This window comes from Carcharodon carcharias, chromosome 6 (assembly GCF_017639515.1).
Source record: "Carcharodon carcharias isolate sCarCar2 chromosome 6, sCarCar2.pri, whole genome shotgun sequence".
Taxonomy (NCBI): domain Eukaryota; kingdom Metazoa; phylum Chordata; class Chondrichthyes; order Lamniformes; family Lamnidae; genus Carcharodon; species Carcharodon carcharias.
This window is the reverse complement of record NC_054472.1, coordinates 52,032,800-52,054,834: the sequence shown is the minus strand read 5'-3', so window position 1 is coordinate 52,054,834 and position 22,035 is coordinate 52,032,800. Positions and strand designations below refer to the sequence as shown.

Genomic DNA, 22,035 nt, shown 5'->3' with positions numbered 1-22,035 from the left:
AAATGCAGTCAGCAGCCCCATTCCATTGAAGGATATCAATTATAGATAGTGACGACTTTAGCTCGCTACCGGAACTGTCAGGCACTGGATGGACAGCCATGAAGATCCGCAAATTTTTCTATTAACTGTAAGGAAGAGCTTTCGAAGCACCAGCAGAAAGAACTTTGAAAGGTTGCACTTGTGTCTGTGCTGTATTTATAGAAACAGCCTACACGTAACTTAAACTATGCATGCTCCATGGAGAGCTGACCCTCAGATGTGCAGCTAACCCAAACACTTCCAATGTATTTTACCACACAAAGCAGCAAATACAACAGGGCAGTGATTCAGTCAGCTTTTTACAACAGAAAAAAGCCTGGAACAAAGTACATTTTGTAAGCTCAACAAATATGTCTCCCTGATTAGAAAAGATAGTTCAATTGACACTTATGATCCCAAGGCAATTGGCTAGTTAAAACCATATGAAAGCTAAAGCATGGAGTCCTGGCTGCTGCTTGGCCTAAATAGCCAAGTGGTTATGGTACTGGGTTTGTAACCCCAAGGTCAAGAGTTCAAATCTCACAATGGCAAACTATGAAACAATGTAACTTCATCTGAAGCAGATGGAAACGGGTTTGTACTCGAAAGAGTTACTGGTCTTGTAACCCCAAGATCAAGAGTCCTGGCTGCTGTTGCTGTATATATGCACCACTGGGAAACAGTGATCTAACCCAATGCTGCTCATGCCACAAAACACGCAATCAACTAGCCAAGCCACACAACTTTCTTTTCCTCTTCTCTTTTGATCTTTTCTCAAAGGCACCAACTCTTTTATAGGCTAATTTTGAAAAACATTGGTTGTCCTCCAGCAATTCACCTAAAATGCCCATCATTTCCATATAAGCCTTGGCAGAGGGAGAGAGATCATTTGAGAGAGAATAAGAGGGTGAGGGACAGAGACAGAAAGGAAAAGACAGAGGGAGAGAGGGAGAAAGAACAAGGGGGAACAGAGAGAGAGAAAGCGACAGTGATAGAGCGACAACATGGGAGAGAGCAAGAGAGATTGAGAAAGAGGAATGCGGAGGGAGAGAGAGACAGAGGGGGAGAAAGAGAGACAAGGGGAGAGACACAGAGGAAGAAGGAGGTACAGAGGGAGAGGAGAGACAGAGGGGGGAGTAGAGACAGGGGGAGAAAGGAAGAGAGACAAACAAAGAGACACACAGAGGTAGTGGGAGGGAGACAGTGTGAGGGACATCAGACAGTAACCTATTCAACTAATAGGGCTTACAGCCGACCTCGTACTATACACTGGAGAGATCACGAGGTGGAAATCAGGCTTGGTATTTTGTTAGGCTAATAAAGGTCTCATTGGCCGGTCAGAGAACTGAAGGGAAATCACCGTCAGTTCAGTGAAGGAGGACTGACGAAACCAAATGCTCTTCAGGCACTTAAGTAGTCCTGTCGGGCCTTCCCCAAGAGCTGCCAGCCATCAGCGTCAGTAGGAGCAGTGATATCTGGTGGCAATGCACTCACCTGAGGTCCAGAATCATTCTGGGGTCCCAGATCAAAGGTGAGTGAAGGCAGGATGGGGGTAGTGGGGTGGGGGTTGCAGGGGAGGGGAGGTGCTTGACTATTAGGAATCCCGCTCCCTGGGAGGCCACTTGCAGACCCAGCTGGGTTTGCTGGATGGCCTTTTGAGGGCGCGAGAAAGCGTGCGGCCTCCATTTAATCCCTGGGCTGCCACTGATTTGCAGTGGGCTCACCAGATAATGGGTGTTAATTGGCTAATTAATGAGCTTAAATTACATCTTGTCGGTGACAGCTGAGAATCCTGCGTCAGCTCCTTCCGGAAGGTTTTATCACTGCCAGGAGACTGAATTGGGGCTTCTGCCACCATTAAGTGGGCCTGGCTATTCTGTTAACCTTCCCGATTGGCTCATTAAATCCAGCTGCAGGAGTAGGTACCAAACCAATTTACCCCATCTGTAACTGAGGTCAACTGCAGCATCTCGACGTTCCCGCAGTAGAGTTCAGGGGAGTGGTCAAACTCGGTCCGTACAGTTCAACTGGTCAGTTCTTATTTATGTCCCTAACCTAATCATAGCAAAAATAAATGCAATCTCACCACCATCGCTACAAGAATAAAGCAAACAACTGGGGCATTAATTATGCTGCACATAAACATACATGAACGTTGCAGGCAGCTACAAAGCAAAACGGCAAGTCCCACTGTTTGTGTCACTTGTCTACCCTTTTGTCAGGAAATGGCATGTGATACTAATAGAAGGAGTGATCAAAAGCTTGGTAATTGAGATGTTTTTTAAAGAGGGTCTTAAAGGAGGAGAAAGCATTAGAGAGGCAGAGGTATTTGGGAGGGAGTTCCAGAGAATGGAACCTAGTGGCTGCATGCACGGTTGGCAATGTTAGAGTGAAGGAAGGAAGCAGGGGCAGCACAAGAGGCCTGAGCCAGAGGAACACAAGAGTTCTGAGAGGGTTGTAGGGCTGGTTGGGGTTATAGAGATGGGGAAGGTCAAGACCATGAAGGAATTTGAACATGAGGATGGGGATTTTAAATCTGAGGTGATGATGGACCGAGAGCCAATGGAGGTCAAGAGTACAGGAATAATGACTTGGTGCAAGTTAGAATTCGGGCAGTCAGAGTTAGCACGAGCCAAAGCTTATGCAGTATGAATGATGGAGACTGGCCAGGAGATTCAGGAATAATCAAGACTGGAGGTGACAAAGACATGTATGGCATATCAGCAGCAGATGGGCTGATGTTATGAAAGTGAAAGCAAGCTTTCTATGTAATGGAGAGGAGATGGAGTAAAAGCTCAACTCAGCAGACAAATAAGTCGCTGCAATTGCCTATTTTACTGGATGGGAGCAAATGCAATCAGTAGCAAGGAATGGAGGCCTAAAATAATGGCTTAGGCCTTCCCAATGTTTATTTTGTGGCTCATATAAAATTGGATATTGGAGAAAAAGTCAGACAATAAAGAGGCAAGCTGTGGAGGCTGAGCTTTCTTCAAGTCTATGGATGATGTCACCAAGGGATAGCATGTAGATGAGGAAGAGGAGGGCGTAAAGGATAGATCCTTAGGGGAACAAGAGGCAATGCTACATGGGCAGGAGAAAAGCTATTTTTGGAGATGCTCTGGTTACAAATTGGATAAGCAAGAGTGTTGTAGTCCCACTGAACCAGAGAATGCAGGACAGTCGGTGGATAAGGTTGGTGTAGTCAACCATGTCAAGAAGTACACAGAGGTCAAGGAGATAAAATGAATCACAGTCACAGAGGAGACCATTTGGTTGGAGCCATTTCAGTGCTGTGCAGGGATGGGAAGAATCAAACATGAAGTTGCTAAAAAAATCAGTACGGGGTTGGGATGCAGCACACAATCAAGTACTTTGGAGAGGAAAGGGAAGTTGAAGATAAGGTAGCAGTTTGCAAGGACAAAGGGATTTTTTTGCGAATGTGAATGACAACTGCCACTTAGAAAGTGATGACACAGCAAAATAGGTAGTTAATTGGTTGATCAGCATTTTTGTCATTTATCTATCAAAACATGTAATTTTAGTAATTGTAAGGTTGTATTAGGAATAGTAAGGTTTACTAATAGCAGTGAAGCTTATTATTTCTTATTTATCTTAACTAGGGAATTTCAATTGGGGTAAGTAGAACATTTATTGAAATAATAAGAATATAAGCACAGGTAAGACTAGGGACATAAATTAAAATTTAAGCAGTAAAATAATTAATTAAATACTATAAAGATGGCAGGGCAGGTGGTATGTAGCAGCTGCAGAATGTGAAAGCTTGTGGACACCTATGTGATCCAAGGCAAACAAATCTGCAGTGTCTGGGACTGGAGGAACTTTAGCTCAGAGTCATTGAGCTGGAGGTCAAGCTGCAGACACTGCAACACATCAGGGAGGGGGAAAGTTACCTGGGCACATGTTCATGGAGGCAGTCACACCCCTTAGGATAGGGTCATGTGATTTGGTCCATGGTCAGGGACAGGTGGGACAGCTGGGTCTGACTATGAGTGAGGCAGGTATGGGGATCAAGAAGGTAGAAGTGGAGGAGCCTTAGCCCTTCCAATTGTCGAACAGGTTCTTGCAACCTGTATGGACGAAAGCGGAAGCCACAAGGCGGATGAGTGAATTGACCATGGCACTGTAGTACAGGAAGCCAATCAAATGGGTGGAGTTTTATAGTCCAGGGATAGACACTCTCTGCAGCCGAAAGCATGAGTCCAGAATGTTGTGTTGCCTTCCCTGTGCCAGGGCTCAGGACATCTATTCTGGACTGGAGAGAAACCTGCAGTGAGAGGGGAAGGATCCAGTGGTCATGGTCCACATAGGTACCAATGACATAAGTAGGAGTAGAAAGTGTTTTTGCTTAGGGAATATGAGCTGCTTGGGGCTAAATTAAAAAGCAGAACCTTAAAGGTAATAATCTCTGGATTACTGCCTGAGCCACAAGCAAATTAGAGTAGGGTAAATAAGATTAGGAAGTTAAATGTATGCTCAAAGATTGGTGTGGGAGAAATGGGTTTCAATTCACGTGGCACTGGCATCAGTACTGGGGAAAGTGGGGGTGAGGGATCAGGTGAGGGAAGATGTGATAAATTAAAGAGGGAAGACAAGGCAAGAGAGCAAGTTAGCAATAAGGGAATTGTTAATCTGAATGTGGCAGGGAGAGAGTATACAAACTTAGGAGTGCGTCAGCAGATAAGGCTAGAGGTTGCAAAATTAATAAAAAGACAGAATTAAAGGCATTCTATCTGAATGCACACAGCAGTCATAATAAGGTAGATGAATTGACAGCTACATCCCAGAAGTAAGCAGGTATTATCTAATTGCCATTACGGAGTCTTGGCTGTAGGGTGACTAGGCTGCAAACTGAATGTTCAAGGGTATTTGACATTTAGGAAGGCTAGATAAAAAGGAAAAGTAGGTGGGGTATGGTTGTTAATAAAGAATGACATCAGTACATTCATCAGAGAGGATCTTAGAAAGGAAGATGAAGGTGTAAAATCAGTTTGGGTAGAACTAAGAAACAGTAAGGGTCAGCAAACATTGGTCGTTGTTGTTAACAGGCCACTCAACTGTAGTGGTAATGTAGGGTATGGTATAAATCAGGAAATTAGAGGTTCAGGTAACAAAGGTAATACAGTAATAATGGGGGACTTCACTCTACATATAGATAGGGTAAGCCTAATTAGCATGAATGCTGCAGGGGACAAATTCCTGGAATGTATAAAAGATGGTTTTCTAGAACAATATGTTAAGAAACCAACTAGAGAACAGGCTATTTTAGATCTAGTATTGTGCAACGAGAAAGGGCTAATTAATAACCTTGCCGTAAAGGAGCCTTCAAGGAAGACTGACCATAATATGATAGAATTTTACATTAAGTTTGAAAGTGATGTAGTTCAATCTGAAACTAGGGTCTTAAATATGAACAAAGGAAACTAAGATGATATCAGGGGCAAATTGGCTGTGGCAAATTAGGAAACTACATTAAAAGGTATGATGGTAGACAGGCAATGGCTAGCATTTAAGGAAATAAAACATGGTTCACAACAAATTTATATTCCTTTGAGGCACAAAAACCCAGCAGGAAAGATGATCCAACCATGGCTAACAAGGGAAGTTAAAGATTGTTTTAGATCAAAGGAGGAGGCAAATAAAGTTGCCAAAGAAGTATTAAGCCTGAGGTTTGGGAGCATTTTAGAATTCAGCAAATAAGGGTCAAGAAACTGATAAAGAAATAGAAAATAGAATATGAGCATAAACTAGTGAGGAACATGAAAACAGACGGTAAAAGCTTCTATAGGTATAAAAACAGGAAAAGATTAGCAAAGGCAAATGTGGGCCCACTTCAGGCAGAGACAGGAGAATTTATAATGGTGAATAAGGAAATGGCAGAGAAATTAAACAAATACTTGGTGTCTGTCTTCACGGAGGAAGATACGAAAAATCTCCCAGGAATATTAGAGAACCAAGGGATTTGTGAGAATGAGGAACTGAAAGAAATTAGTATTAGCAAAAAAGTAGTACTGAAGAAATTAATGGGACTGAAAGTTGATAAATCCCCTGGACCTAATGATCTACATCCCAGAGTGTTGAAAGAGGTGGCTGTAGAGATAGTGGATGCATTGGTGGTCATCTTCCAATATTCCATAGACTCTGAAACAGTTCCTGCAGATTGGAAGGTAGCAAATGTAACCCTGCTGTTTAAGGAAGAAAGGACAGAGAAAATGGAGAACTACAGACCTGTTAGCCTGACATCAATAGTTGGGAAAATGCTAGAATCTATGATAAAGGATGTGATAACTGGAAGCTTAGAAAATAATGGTAGGATTGGACAGAGTCAACATGGATTTAGGAGAGGGAAATCATGTTTGACAAACCTGTTAAGAGTTTTTTGAGGATGTAACTAGCAGAATAGATAAGGGAGAACTAGTGTATTTGGATTTTCAGAAGACTTTCCATGATGTCCCACACAGGAGGTTATTAAGCAAAATTAGAACACATGGAATTGGGGGTAATATGCTGGCATGTATTGAGAATTGGTTAACGGACAGAAAACAGAGAGTAGAAGTAAACGGGTCATTCTCAGGTTGGCAGGCCTTGACTAGAGGGGTGCCACAAGAATCTATATCTAAATCAATGATTTGGATCATTTGGAAGTGGGGATCAAATGTACTATTTCTAAGTTTGCTGATGACACCAAACGAGGTAGTGGTGAGTTGTGAGGAGGAGGTACAAAGGCGCTTAAAAGTGATTTAGACAGGCTAAGTGAGTGGGCAAGAACATGGCAGATGAAATATAATGTGGATAAATGTGTCCTTGTTCATAAGTCACTAAAAGCTAGCGTGCAGATGCAGCAAGCAATTAGGGAGGCAAATATGTTGGCCTTTATTAAAAGAGGATTCAAGTACAGGACTAAACAAATCTTGCTGCAATTATATAGAGCTTAAATGAGACTGCATCTGGAGTACCGTGTACATTTTTGATCTCCTTACCAAGGAAGGATATACTTGCCATTGAGAGTGTAACAAAGGTTCACCAGACTGATCTCGGAAATAGCAGGATTGTCCTATGAGGAGAGATTGAGGAAATTGGGCTTGTACTCTCTAGTGTTTGAAGAATACAAAATTCTTCCAGGGCTCAACAGGGTAGGTGTAGGAAAGATGTTTACCCTGGATGAAGATCTAGAACACACTCTCAGGGGACACACTCTCAGAATAAGTGGTAGGCCATTTAAGATTGAGATGAGGAAAAATTTCTTCCCTCAGAGGGTGGTGAATCTTTAGAATTCTCTACCCCAGAGGACAATCATTCACTGAGTATTTTCAAGGCAGAGATTGATAGATTTCTAGATACTAAAGATATCAAGGCATATGGGGATAATGTAGGGAAATTTTCTTATTGTCCTACAGTAGTGAATAGTACCTGAGGGAAATAAATCATTTATAAAGTCATCTAGCTTGGAGGCAAGAAGGGGAAGTGGGTGGTCAGCAGTTTAGTGGGAATGGGGTCAAGGGGTCAGCAGCTTTGTCTCATGGGTGACAGGGGCTTGAAAGGGGCATGAGAGGAGAGAGAAGAGAAATTACAGAATAATACAGTTTTAGGCCTGGGGCAGCTTTGTGGGGTAGTTTGATTTGGTGGGCAAAAAGAAAAGGGGCTAAGCAACAGATTGGGCGGTCTCAATCTTAGTGATAAATAAAGTCCATGGGCTGCTCACATTTGCTGTTGGATGAAGACAGGCTCCAGCTTGACGGTGAAGTTTTTGCAATCGAATAGTTTGCCAAGAATCACCACCTCTGCTCAACTTGGGAAAAGCACTTGTGAAATTTTGTCAACAGGCAGAGGCAAGATGAGAATACTTGGTGGAAAATATTACATTTTTAAAAAAATAGTTAATCAATTATTTAATTAATTCATGACTGGCCCGCTTATAAGAAACTTGCTTCCTTAATTAACATAAGAAGTCATTTGTTGCAAAACAAATCTGGCAGCCACTCCTGTCCATAGAACATAAAATGCTAGCGAAGTTTATCACCTTGAGATTGTTTATTCACAACTGTAAACAACCCACACCTTTAAAGATTACAGGCAGATGGTATAGGGTCACAACACAACCCAAAACTGTCAATGCCAGACAGAAGATACAGGAACACAACACAAGCCGATGCCATCAGTTATTACAGAAAGGTGGTACAGGGACACCACACAACCCACTGCACTGTTGGTCATCACCAGGCAAGCAAAGTATAGGCTAGTTCCTCCTGCACGTGCACACATGCCAACACAAACCCTCTCTTTCTGCTGGAATAATAGATAGAGACATTACATATGCTGGTGTAGGTCTGTAGATGGAACTTGCACAAACCAGCCATTCAGAATTCACAATGCATCCGTGAATAAGGGACTAATGCAGATCAACATCCTCTGGGTAGTAAGGTTATATTTTTAGATTCACTTATCCACTTATTGAAATAAGTGAGTAATTCTCTTTCACCAATTGGATTGAACTTAAAAGCTTATTGCTTTACTTTTAGAAATGGTGCAAAGGTTTTACTTTAGGTGAATAGGGCCACTATTTCTCTCCTGAAAAGATTCACCCTTTCATTTACACTGGTCCAAAACACAAGCATTCATTGTACAGTGTTTGACAGAGGCTTCCTTTAGGCTTGATATGTCTGAATTGGTCAAGCTTTGTAGCCATTTAGCTCTCTGGAAGAAATAATAAGCTCTCTAGTTCACAGTGCCCTTGGCTAAGAAACTTGACACTTTGAGGTCAAAGAAAGTGACCTCCACAAAACATGGTACACAATCAGGAGCAGTCCCTGTCTGCTACTACTTACATGGACTAGCTGTTCTTGCGTGTCAAATTCTCTCGCGCATCCTTCCCAGTGGCAGTTCGTCTCATAAACCACTTCCGGCTCTTGCTTGCTTTCATCTTTGTCCACCTCCTCTTTGACCAACGTTATTCCTTCCGGCTGTTCCTGTGACAGAGAAATTTGTGAGTTGCACAGTTGAAAACCTCTGCTGCTCAAGTGGGCACAGAAATGTTAACTCTTGCATATTGTCCACACAGGAACTTTGTGATTTGCACATTACCTGGATGGCTTTCACAGAAATTCTCAAAACAGTGTTAAGGATTGATGACTGTGACAAGATGTGTCTCAGAAGTTGCACTCTTACCCAATGAGTCAGAAGGTTACAGAGTCATAGTGTCATTATGGCATGGAAGGAGGCCATTCAGCTCATTGAGTCCATGCTGGTTCTTTGTAGGTTGTGGGACCAAGCTACACTCCAAAGATTCAAGCTCATAATTCAGGCTAACAATTCAATGTATTACTGAGGGAACACAGCACGAGCAGGGGTGCCATTTTTCAGATGAGGTATTAAACCAAAGCCCCATCAGGCCTTTCAAGTGGAGATAAGAGATCTCAATGCACTATTCGAAGAAGAGCAAGGGAGCTCTCCCTGGTACCCTGGTCAATATTTAGCCCTGAATCAGTGCTCATTAAAAAACAGATGATCTGTTCATTATCTCATCACTGTTTGCAATCTTACTGATGCATTTCCTACTTACAAGAGTGACTATATTTCAAAATATCTTCATTACCTGTCAAGCATTTTGGGTTGTACTGTGCTTATAAACCTGCTATATAAATGCAAGATTTTTCTTTCAAGGAGAAACCAATCCCACTTTTGGCTGATCCAGAATATTGAAATATACACAGATATGACTTCCTTCTTCCTATTTATCTCTGAGTATGAAAATATGACACAAAATGGAGTAGAGTTTACATCTTCCTTCTGGGTCTAGGTGTGGCCTTGCGGTTCAACTGTTGCGGTAAAGAAACCTTATAATTATAATCAAAGGCAATGAAAATCATGCAGTTTCTGTGACAGGCAGCCAATCGACAGCATCAGGTTCACACCAAGGCAACTGAATGTCTCAATGAATACCTGTCAAGTGCTATCAATTTTGTCCAGTGCTCCACAGTTCTACTGCAAATTTCACTCTATTGTCCCAGTACGTTGCATGCTCCCCCATTGCCTCAGGCAGCTTTTTTTATTTTAATGGTGCATATTGCAAAAAGATGTTCTGCCTACCACACAAATGAGCAATGTGGTATACAAATTTCAGTGCCAGTGATTGGCTGTACGTCCCAACAACTGGCGAACAGTATCAAACAGCTCATCCCTTCAGTTGTTCGCAGCAGGCAGGGTACTGACTCTACTCAACCAACCCATGCTTGCAAAACTCAAAATATAATGTCTAATCTTAGATGTGATTCCGCAATTGGACAGCACTTGAACAACCACGAGTGTTCTAAGAATTACACTAACAACCAATTTAAGATTATCAATCAGGCTCACAATGTGCCTCACTTATGCTTGCTAGGAGCTACATGTATTAATTTGACTTCTACCAGCAGAAAGAACATGTACAGACATTGCACCTTTGTTGAATTAAACAAAAGCATGGGGGACAATAGTTCCCTCGTACATTCTGCATGGCAATGCCTCAACCAGAGCCAACTTGCCAACCAATCAGCATCCTTTTCTCATGCAGCATGAACTATTGGTCCGTTTGAATTTTGGCATTCTTGCACCTGTTCTGCTGAATGTAAGGTGAAAAGCTTCAACAACATGTCTCTTTTTTCAGCAAAACTCATATTGTGGTCATGCTCAGGTCTTGAAGAGGCCAGGAGGTTTGCCTTAAGAAAAGTTCCAGTTTCTTTGCATAAGGTTTTAGGATGAGCAATGCAAAATATTGCAAGGTTAAAACTTCTTTGCATTCTTCAGCCATGAAAGTCAATGGACAATAAAAAATCAAAACCATCCAAACTGTTGAATTAAAAAGATACCACATCTACCGTGACAAGTCAGCTGACCTGTCAGAATTGATTAACTTAAGTACTTACTGATACACACATGTAAATATGGAACACCTTTTTTTAAAAATAAAACAGGAACATCGCAGGAGATAGCTTACAGGCTCAGCCAGAATTTCTAAACATAAGGAAATAGCTCTAAAATTAAGAATGTGCCCATCTATTTGGGAAGATATTGATATGATACATTCTCAACAAAGTTTCCAACTTACTACTGAAGAAAAATAAATTCCAAAGGTTTCTCAATTGGCAAATGTATAAATGATGGATATAAAAAGCAAATTTTATTTTTAAATTTCTAGGTAGTGCCAATTTTATATCATAGCTCACTCAGAATTGTAGTTGAAGGATGCTGTTTACTGCAGATACAAGTCTCAGGACAGAATCTGTAGAGCATGATGTACAACCTGCAGATCCAAGTCATGCTACCAGCTGTGCCATACATGGGGCCCTGTTACTCAGCTGGTTCAGTTTAATCTTATAAGAAAATAAATGGGAGCATCAGCTCTTTCACTGCATTAAACATATTTCACATTAGGATTAAGAAATTCACAGCAGGTGCAATGTGCCCATAGGGCACTTCAAAACATGGGCTTGAAGACATAATACACCAGGGGCAGAATTTTTCTCTCGTCAGGCAGGCGCACGCCCGACCCGAACAATTGTAAATTGACGTGTGATGTCATCGGGCAAGCGTCCTGACGTCATTGTGCACTCACGTGATATTTCGGTCGGTGGACACGCACAGGAGTCAGCCATGGGCCCGCTGACAATTAAACGGCCTATTAAGGCCCTTAATCAATTAATTGACTAGAATTTTTCGCTGCCAGGCCAACTGTTCAGCAGCCTCTGCATTTTTGGTGAAGCCTCATCCACAGGCAGGGACATGTTTTCATTATTTTTAATATCTTCATTTTTATTTTAAAAATCTTCAGCTCCCTGAGACAGCTCTGCGCCTCAGAGAGCTCTTACTGCGCACACCTGCGCGCACGCACGAACTTCCGCGCTTGCTTTCCTCCCACCCCCACCCTGGCCGTGCTGAGCACTGCAGTGTGCAATTCATGCCCACCGAGCCCACCCGATGACTGGAAAATCCTGGCCCATGTGTGTAGCCCAAGGGAAGGGGTACCAAGAAGGAAGAGTGAGGGAAAAACTTGCCAGAATGGGCATGTAACTGGCTTCCTGCTCTTGGAGTTAGATCGCTGACCTGACTCCCAAAATGCACTGAAAGGTTTCCAATGACACTCGCCAGGGAATTCAAAGCAATGATATTACTGCACTGGAAGACAAGCTGGAAACAGCGACTGCAAATCCACATTGGATTTAAGACAGAGGTTTACGCAGATGGAATGTGGTATCACCACCACAACACATACCCATGCACCACCCAAGGTACTTCTTGAATTAAAACACCACATTTAATCACCTTCAGAGTAAAAGGAAAGCAAACAATATGAAGGACAGAACGGTTTCTGTAATTGGTCCCTCAGCACTCTAGTGAAAATGGTGTAGATTACAGAATGTGGCTGCTGTGTAGGGAAGAGTGAGGGCTGATTTATAGAACCCACTGCCATACCTGCTCACTCCCACCACCTGGGCTCGGCAGTTCTTCATCAGGTTTAATCCTTGAGCGTTTACTTTGCATAGGGTCACCTGTGCTGGTCACTGCAGACTCACTTGTAGGCTTACTCTAAAAGATGAGAAAAGACTTATTTTAAAGCATGATTGAATGAAACGCAATAAGGTTATAATGTCTGTAATATATCATTGATGCCAGTTAGACTGATTAAAATGATAACAGAATCTGGTCCTGGAGTCATTGTATTACACGGTCAGAACGGCCTAGCAATTGAAACAATTCCTTTACAAATCTATAACTATTCTTTTAATTATGATTTTTACTTTTTCCTCTTGTGATCTCTTACCTGTGCGGATTCAGATGGACAAGAGGTGATCTGTGCAGAGGTCAATACAGTCGACAGGCCAGACATATGGCGCTGAGGAGCAAACGTTGGAGCAGGATGGATAAGAGGAGGACTGTGGCCGAAGGCGGAGCCCAGAGTTTGCTGACGGCTCATTATCTGGTGGTGCATTTGTTGGATGGCGACTGGTGTGGCAGGGTAAGGAAAGCTGAGAGCAGGACTAGGTAGAAACAAGACACAGAACAGAATTACAAAGTACGTATGTAGGATGAATAAAGAAACATTTTTCTTTCTGCACTGTGTGTTAAAATGTGCCTGATATTCTCAACATACTTTTAGAAGAATTAATGCTGCTCTTTACTATCTGGGAATGATTTAAATACCTTACTATTGATAAGTCAGTTTTTTTGCACTAGAAAGTGTCCAATAATTTGAATTGAGCGACCCAAATAACCTAACAAAGTGGGAATTCAGTGTTAAAAATGAATCAGAAAAATGAATGAATTGAGCAATATGGAATTGAGTGGAGATAGCTAAAACTTTTACAAATTGAAAGTTAGCTGTACCAATAAAAATACTAAACATTCCAGATGTAACAAAGGTCATGTAGAATATTGCCAACTGCAGACAAGAACTGTTAAAACACCCATTTGCTGTTTTTACCTCTCCATTATTGTCCTACTTCAGAGACTTCAGCACAAAATCTAGGCTGACACTTCAGTGTAATACTGAGGGTGTGCTGCGCTGTTGGAAGTACCATCTTTTGGACGTGTCATTAAACTAAGGCCTGCTCTGCTCTCTCAGGTGAATACAAAAGATCCCATGGTGCTTTTCAAAGAAAAGCAGAGGACTTATCCCCAGCCCATATTTATCCTTCAACAAAAAGGCACAATATAAATGCAAGCCTTCTTTACATATAACTTCTTGAAGTGTTTATTGTTTCCTCTATTAACTGCTAGAAGCAGCCATATCTTCTCCTTCAGATTAGATATCTCATACACACACAAATTTCCAAACTAGTTGCATAAGAGGAGAACAATGATGTTCATTGGGCATAAGTATGGTTAACATAAATAAGTTCAACAAGTACCAATTTTCTCGAATGCCACCTCCCTTGCAGCCCTCCACCCTACCAAACAATAAATGTTCTCACCACGTCCTCCGCTGAACATAATCAATCATTGGTGGAGTACTTTGCTCAATTGACCATTGTCCCTCTGTGAATTGTGGGGAGAGGGGGTGTATGAGGAGGGACCAATACAATCAAATTGGATCTTCTCCCTTCCTGACACAGATACACTCATACTTCCAGCAACTGTTGTTGGACTTGACAGTGGGGCCCTTCCCCTTGGTAATGAGAGGCATGCAGGATATCTATGGCACCTCAACTGTTATTCCTGTTGATATCAGAGAACACATCATAGAATGTCAATCAAACGTTATGACCCTACTGATTTGTACAGCTTAGCATCTCACTGGACAGACTCACTGAGCCACTGGAGCAACTATCATAACTTGCAAACCTAATCTAGAACCACGCCATCTGAATAGGCTTTGACTCCAAGCAACACTCTTCCTGGCTACTTTTGTGGTGGGTCAGGGGCAGGGAATGCCTGGCCCAGACTGCCTATGCAAGACAAATACAGTAGCAAGTAAACCAATATGGATGTGATTTATGGAGAAACACAACTCTGCAGCTTCTGTTGAAAATAAGCCACCAAATGCTGGTAGGCAGTGATGACTAGATGTAGGTGGATTTATTTTTTAATTGGATTGTACAAATTCTTGGTGGGAAGATATATAGGAATGTTTGAACACATCTGATCCCCTCCTCAATGCTGAGTATTAAAAGTCTTCCTATACTTAGTGGTGAGTGAGAGAAACAATCATATGCCCATACTTCTTGCAGGCTGGAAAACTACACTCTGTTCTGGATTATTGTGTTTCCTCCACACTTATTGCAATCAAGATTCTTTCTTTTCCATGTGCTACACATGGAAACAGCCAGTGCAGATTTCAGATAGGTTCAGAATATAGGAAGAAACACAAAGGGAGAGGAAAAGAAAAAACAAAAACAGAGTCAAATAGATAAGAAGATTAATTAAAATGTCTATTATACAAAAATGAAAATAATTAAAATACAGAACAATAATTAGGATAGAGAAAGTGATAATGACTGGGGAGCTTTGGTTACTGGAAAGTTTCAAGTTCACATCTCAGTTCCACTCTCTGCACTGTGTCTCACGCGAAACACAGCACTCCCAACTGTGCAGTACTCCCTTAAGGTAAAACCTAGATGGAGCAGGTAAGTCATACACAGCATCAGATCAGATCCGTGATGGCACTACAGATAGTCTTCAAACAACAGCAAAAAACACCTTCTATCTAAATTTGAATAATGCCAGTGACATAACGCTAAATTGAAGGTGCTAAGACAGAGAAGCATCTGCACTAGTTAGGACCTGGAGTTGCAGGACTCTTGCATCAATATTGAAGCTTAAATGTTGGCAGGCACAGAGACAAATGTGTGTGCTGAATTTCATTCAGAAAAATTGCCTGATAAGGAACTATTCTAGGCTACCAGATAAGGAGGATGAGTCTGAACACTAAGTTCAAGTCAGCTGAAGGAGTCTCAATGGTTGGCTGAACTAAAAAGTTCTGTATAGCTTTCTGGAGTCAATGCAAGTTCTCTTTCATCTTTTTATTAATGTTTATCAAAGGCAATGCGTGCCCAGTAGTTGATGCCAGGTTAAACTTTAATGTTGAATTTTGTAAATGAATGGTCCTGATATTTAGAGGGACGCAGGAAACAGTTTAGTGCTTTGAAAAAATGGAAGAACAGGTTTCCCTCAGATCCTCCAGAATTTAGCAATAGGGCCTGATTTACCATTTTTTTTGGAGGGGGTTTTGGGAGCAAGGGGGGGGAACATTGATTGGCAGGGTATGCCAGAGAGATTAACAAACAGGGGACATTGATGGGGAGGGACCATAGCGAAATCATGGAGGGCCAAATGTAGGAAATTTGAGGCCAGGGAGGACATCAGGAGAGGGATTGAATCACACATCAATTGGCGGGGGGGCGGCCAAAAAGATAAGCAAAGAGGGGGCATCGATGGGGAGAGACCAGAGAGATCAGGGAGAAGATCATGGAGGGTCAAGTGGAAGAAAGTGCAGGCTGGGGAGGATACCAGGAGAGGGATTGAATCATGGGCTGTGGGGGGAGAGTGTGATGTGGAGGTGGTGGTTTGTGGTGCCCTTTTGCTGGGGAGGTTAACAAGATAGTTTAGTGAGCTGGGCAGAGGCACTCCTGTCCCTTCTGGTCCATAAGCAGTGCTGGAAAGGCATTGACCTATTCCATCCAGCAGTCCTCGCCTCTCATTAATTTGCCAGGTTTCTCAAGACCCAGGACTTTGGCTGCAAAGTTTTAAAGCTGGAACAGAGATAAAATCTTTGGCATGCAGTTTCATTTAAATATTTAAACAAGGAATCTGCTTCCAGAGATTAGGTTGGCACCCGTTCCCAGTACCACCTCTGTTAAAATTGGAAATTAGCGGGTGCGAAGTGGGTCGAAATCCAGCTTATAGTTTATTAAATTTTAATTTTCCAGTTGACAAAATCTCACCCATTACTGGAGATTAAAATTGCCCCCAATGAACACAAAAGAAAGGTTGGTCTTATTGGGGATGTATCCCAAAGCTGTCCAAATTAAATCTCTTAAGTCTCTTTATTAAAGTGAACATAAATAGAACATTTATGTGAAAGACACTGAATGGCCAAGAAACACACAATACTCATGAGTCTTGTGGTGAAAGCTCGGAATGGCTTTGATTGCAGCAATGGAACGCCATCACTCTCTTAAAGGAGTTGCAGCAAAGAGGATACAACAGAACTGTGAAAAGAAAAAGATTGAACTGAAGACTTCTGAGGTTTAAATGCTATCCAATTGCACTAGAGATTGGGAACTGAGGAATTCTTGGAATAACCCATTCTGATCAACTGTAATAAGGCAGTATAACCACATGAGCATAGTTTAATGTGATTACTACACTGGGAGTCATATAATGAACCACATGAAACATTTTGAACCAGTCAGCCATCCAGGCTTAAGCCGTGAGTGAGGAAGCGTGTGTGCATGTACTTGTGTGTTGGTGTGCATGCACGTACGTGCGTGGGTGAGAGAAATCAAATCTTAACTAAAACTTGAAACTTCATTATAAGGTCATGGAAACTGCCCATCAAAAAAGCTACACAATTAAGCCTTCTTCCCATTAAAAAATATTGCCAAGGTTACACAGCATTTACTAGGCTAATTAGGATATTTGTCAAATTCCCACTCTGCAAAAGCTTAGCAACTGCAGGGCAAAATGCATTTGATTTAATGTCAGTGAAGTACACTTTTGTACATATATTCATATTTCATTTTCCATTTAATGCAGTACATTTCAATCCTGGCATGAGCTAAGTCTTTCCATATGTCTCAAGATCTTATTACAAACAGAGAAAAAAAATCAATCATTTAAATCTGTTGTAAGCTTCATGGTTGTCATATCACTCATTCACTTGTAAAGACAGAAAGCTCAGACCATACTGAGTGTCACCTACAGAATTTCCATCAGACTTGTTTAGTTAAAGGAATTGATGGATTAACCTCTCCACTATGAAACTGCCTAAATTGGTGATCAATGAGTTTCAATGATAGACTATTCCATTGGGAAGTCTCTTCTCCCTCCTTGAATTAAATGTCATTAAATGTCTATTAGAGCACATTACACTTGCTAATACCTGTCATCACTTCATTACTCGACTGTACTCTCAAACCATTGTTAGTACACAGGAAATCATATTAAGACTATTCTGCAGTCAACATGATGCTTATATTAGTTGTCAAAATCAGTTAGGAGTATACAAACATAGCAACTCTATTCCTCTCTGTTATGTATTCAGTCACTGGATTCCATTCGGTCCAATAGTCATTATTCAAATAAAATATTACTAAACAATTACAGACTTGTGCACCAGCTTAAACTGTTTCATTAAAAAATTTAATAATCTAGGCTTTAACTTTTTACATTTTTAAAAGAAAATGACACTATTAAAAAGAAGTATGAATATTAGAACTTTTGTGGCTGACATATTTCTCTTCAGTTTCTTGAGCTGAGTTTGACAGCTTTTTACTTTATTTCTGATATACAATGATCAGTACTTTTCCCTTTAGTTATGTCAAACACTTAACCATGAAATATGCTATTGACAACACTGATTGAAACAACTCCATATTTTCAACATGTTTAAAACGATCAGACATAAATGGGGGAATCATGGCCACTGGCTGGAGAGCTGGCGAAAGACCCACGTAACCTCGTTTGGAGAAGGCCTGACGAATTACTAGCCAATCAAGAAATTAACAGGCCATCAGCACGCCTTCCATGGGATCAGGACCCCGGAGCAGAAAGTTGCCAGCAAATCAGAGGCTGGCAGATCTTTTGCTCAGCAGCGCCACTGGGGAGGTGATGGCTGCTGCTGGGAATACACCCACAAAGCACCCAGGATCGTGGAGCAAACCATGCCAGACGTAAGTAATGGCGGGAGGGGTTTCATAGGTGCTATCTTTAGGATGATACATTAAATTGAAGGCTCATTTGCCTTCTCAAGTGGACATAAAAGCTCTTATGGCACTATTTGAAGAACAGCAGTGTAATTCTCCTGGTCTGCTGGCCAATATTTATCCCTCAGCAAAAATCACTAAACACAGATTAATGATGATCCATTATTGTTTGTGGGATAAACTGACTGCTACATTTACCTTCATTCCAACAGTGAAGACACTTCAAAAGTATTTCTTTGGCTGTAATGCACTATGGGAGATGGATGTGAAAGTGGGTATATAAATTCCAGTGGAAACAATTTCTTATCAAAACCTCTCAAAATTTTAAACACTAAGGACGGAATTTAATGCTTGAGGTGGAGGGTCCGTCCACTGGCTGTAGAGCCAGTGGCAACACCATTGCATCCATTCTGCACCCCTCCCAACTCAATTCAGCCAGCACTCACACTCATTCTCATCTGATTGTCCTCTCAATAGGACATGCCTCACGGTCATCCTGCACAAATGTTGCCCTTTTCTGCCACTCACAAAATCCATTGGTAAACTTGTTAACTCTCTGCTTTCTCTCCTTGCAGGGGAAGAGAGTACACATCCTTGAAGGGGGTTAGAAAATCAGGAGCTGGCCTCCTGTGACAGACATCTTGACAGTCATCTTGATAGCCACTGGCAATGCATGCATGCCCACCTGGTCAACTGATCCAGGAGGCTGCAGATGTCACCAATCACCTGCCATGAAAACCGGAGCCTCCTGAGGCACTCGTACTCAGGCATTTTGAGAAAGATGATCCTCTGCCTGTATCGGCAGTGTCACGAGGAGTGTTGGCCTCTGCTGTACTGCAGTCTGCTTAAGCTGCAGGATCGGCGCTGGTGCCTGGAGTGAAGGTGAGTGTGGGCTCCCCAGGGCTGGTCAGGGAGACCATGGCGAAGGGAGGTGGTTTGGGTGTGGGGTGCGAGGGTTTCATATTTAGTGCAGACAGGAATTTCACTTAAGGGTGTTAGAGGATCTCGATTCCTTGGAGATGATATCGGTGTCTACCCCCTCTGCCCTGTGGAACGGCACGTGGCTGAGGAGAAGACAGTTGGTGCTCCTGCTGTTGCTGCTTCCCTTGCTCTTCGTCAGAGGTGTAAGGTAGAGCTGCATAAGCAGCAGTGAAGGCTGGCAAGAGGGAAGTAAAGCTGAAGTGGGTGAAAGGACTTCCAAGAAGTTGACAATCACCTATCAAACACTGCTTACACCCTATGAGAAGGAGTGCTGTGAGCAGCAGCCTCTCACCTGGTCATGACTGTTCTGCAGTTTCACTGGCCAAAGGCTTCCCAGCCTATCAGCTTCAGTCAGGTACCACGCCCCATTGTACACTCATCTTGGTTGACCCTGGCGAGTCCCACATAGCCCTGCCTATTAAATGGAGAACCTTTGATTAAAACAGTGTTTAACTGTTTATTGTAATATTTAGATGCCTCACCCAGCAGCTGCATGGGGCTTTCCTGCCCACCTTCAAACCAGCCTGGGTAAAAGCCAGAAGAGGGCAGGGTGATGTTGGGATCCTGACCTGACACAATTTTCAAGGGATTTAACCTCCACACGCACTCAAACCTGCCTCCCTTTGCCTGGAAATCTATATCTTTCGGGTCTGAACAACTCAGCTACTCACTATACTTACCTGGTTCAGCCAGCATTAGATTTTCTGCCTTTCTCAAGGAGGAATTTAGATTTAACAAGCAGATTTTGTTTTCCACGTTGGGTAACATTACAACTTGGTGCAGCAATTGATAACTATAAGGACAAAAGCGTCTTGAAAATGACCCTGGTGATCGCTGGGAGCACAGAAAGGATCTAAAAATTATAGAGTAGAGTCAATGAGCAACTCAAACTATTAAGAGTGTTCACAGTGGGCTGCAAGTCACCCCAAGCTCCACATGTGCCTTAGCCATCTGATCCTTGAAGGTCAGACCATACTGTTCTAATTGAGTTTACAATTCTTATTTACGGGTTGATTTTGATTGAACTTTACTGGCCTGAAGACTTGCAAAGGTCCGCTTTGAACACCGCTGCCTCATTAATGGGTAACTCTAAAATTGGAAATTAAGACTGGTTGGTACTTGTACCAGGTAGCCCATAAGTAACACCCCCATATCAATACACTCTCCAGAAATCCTGGATGACACTGCAGCATCTAGAGAGATGGTCTGCCAGGAGGGTTAGACCACATTATGGGACTATTTTACATTCATACAGGTGCAGCCTAACACAGACAATTCTGAAGCCCGCCATACGGCATTGCCATGACCACTATTTTCCCGCATGCCAGACAAGCATTCTGACATTTTAAAGACAGTGAAGGAGCCAAGAGAAATGGAGGTGAGGTAGACCTGGGTTTTTTCAGCATACAGCATACAAAATGACCCTGTGTTTTTGCATGATGTCGCTGAGCGGCAGCATGTAGATCGGAAGGGGGCCAAAGACAGACCCTTGAGGAACACCAGAGATAACAATGCAGGAAAAGAAGAGATGTCATTGCAGGTGATTCTCAGGTTATGACTAGATAGTTAAGAATGGAACCAGACAAGTGTAATCCCATCCAGCTGGGCCGACTGTTGAGAGACAATGGAGCAGTGGTCAACTGTGTCAAAGGCTGCAGACACCTCGAAACAGAAGAAGCTGGATAGTCTATCTTTGTCACAGTCAACTAGATGTCATTTGCGATTTCCAGAGCCATTTCAATGCTATGGCAGGGTTGTGAGCCTGAGTGGAGGGATCCAAACATGAAGGTCTGAGAAAGATGTGCATATATTTGGGAGGTAACACCATGCCCAAGCACTTTGGAAAGGAAAGGGAGGTTGGAGGTTGTTTGCAAGGGCAGAGAGGCCAGGGGTTGTTTTTTTTTTTGAGGAGAGGGTAATGATGGAAGATTTGAAGGAAAGGGGTACAGAGCTTGAGGACAGAAAATAATTAATATCAGCTAACAAGGAAGGTAAGTTGGGTAGTCAGCAGCTTAGTAGGAGTAGGGTCTGGAGAGCAAAGGTGAGTCTCATCAAAAAGATAAGCTTGGATAGGGCATGAGGAAAAATAGGAAAGTAGAGAAAAGTACAAGTTCAGGGCTAGGGCAGGAGAGATCAAAGAGGAAATAAGGCCCAATAGGCTAGGGGAAGAGAGGAAGTCATTGAGGCAGCTGAACAGATGGTCTCAATCTTTGTAACAAAAAAAGTCTACAAGCACTTTGTTCTTAATTTAGAAGGTAAGGATGGAAAAGGAGACAAGGGAGAGTGATTTAAGAAGGTTAGTGGTGGGTAAGAGAAACCAGGAGTTATCTTTGCCTTCCAGGTGATATTTGAAAAGTGGTTAGTTTCAGTGATGGAGAGCAGGACCAGATAATGCTTTGTGTGTTCCAGCCAGTCCTGAAAATAGATGGTTTATTCAGTTGTCCGCCAAAGACATTCAAATCTGTGTCCCTTAAACTTAAGGTAGCAAAGATGGGGTGTATACCAGGGTGAATGACTTCGGTGAGAGAATGCAATCATTTTAATGGGGACAAGGACAGCAAAGATGGCCGAGAGGATGTGATTTAGCAAACCTGTAGCTGCAGAAATGTCATCCTAGACT

General features: G+C 42.3%; 1 protein-coding gene across 1 annotated transcript in view; it reads right to left on the bottom strand.

Annotated features, from left to right (window-relative positions):
* Positions 1-22,035, bottom strand: part of gli3 (GLI family zinc finger 3) — a 365,141-nt gene that overhangs the window by 69,732 nt on the left and 273,374 nt on the right. Inside the window, exons 7-9 of the mRNA XM_041190490.1 lie at positions 12,833-13,049; positions 12,484-12,597; positions 8,862-9,002 (exon numbers count right to left, since the gene is read on the bottom strand). Coding sequence (XP_041046424.1) covers positions 8,862-9,002; positions 12,484-12,597; positions 12,833-13,049 — 472 coding nt within the window. The remainder of the gene's footprint in view (positions 1-8,861; positions 9,003-12,483; positions 12,598-12,832; positions 13,050-22,035) is intronic.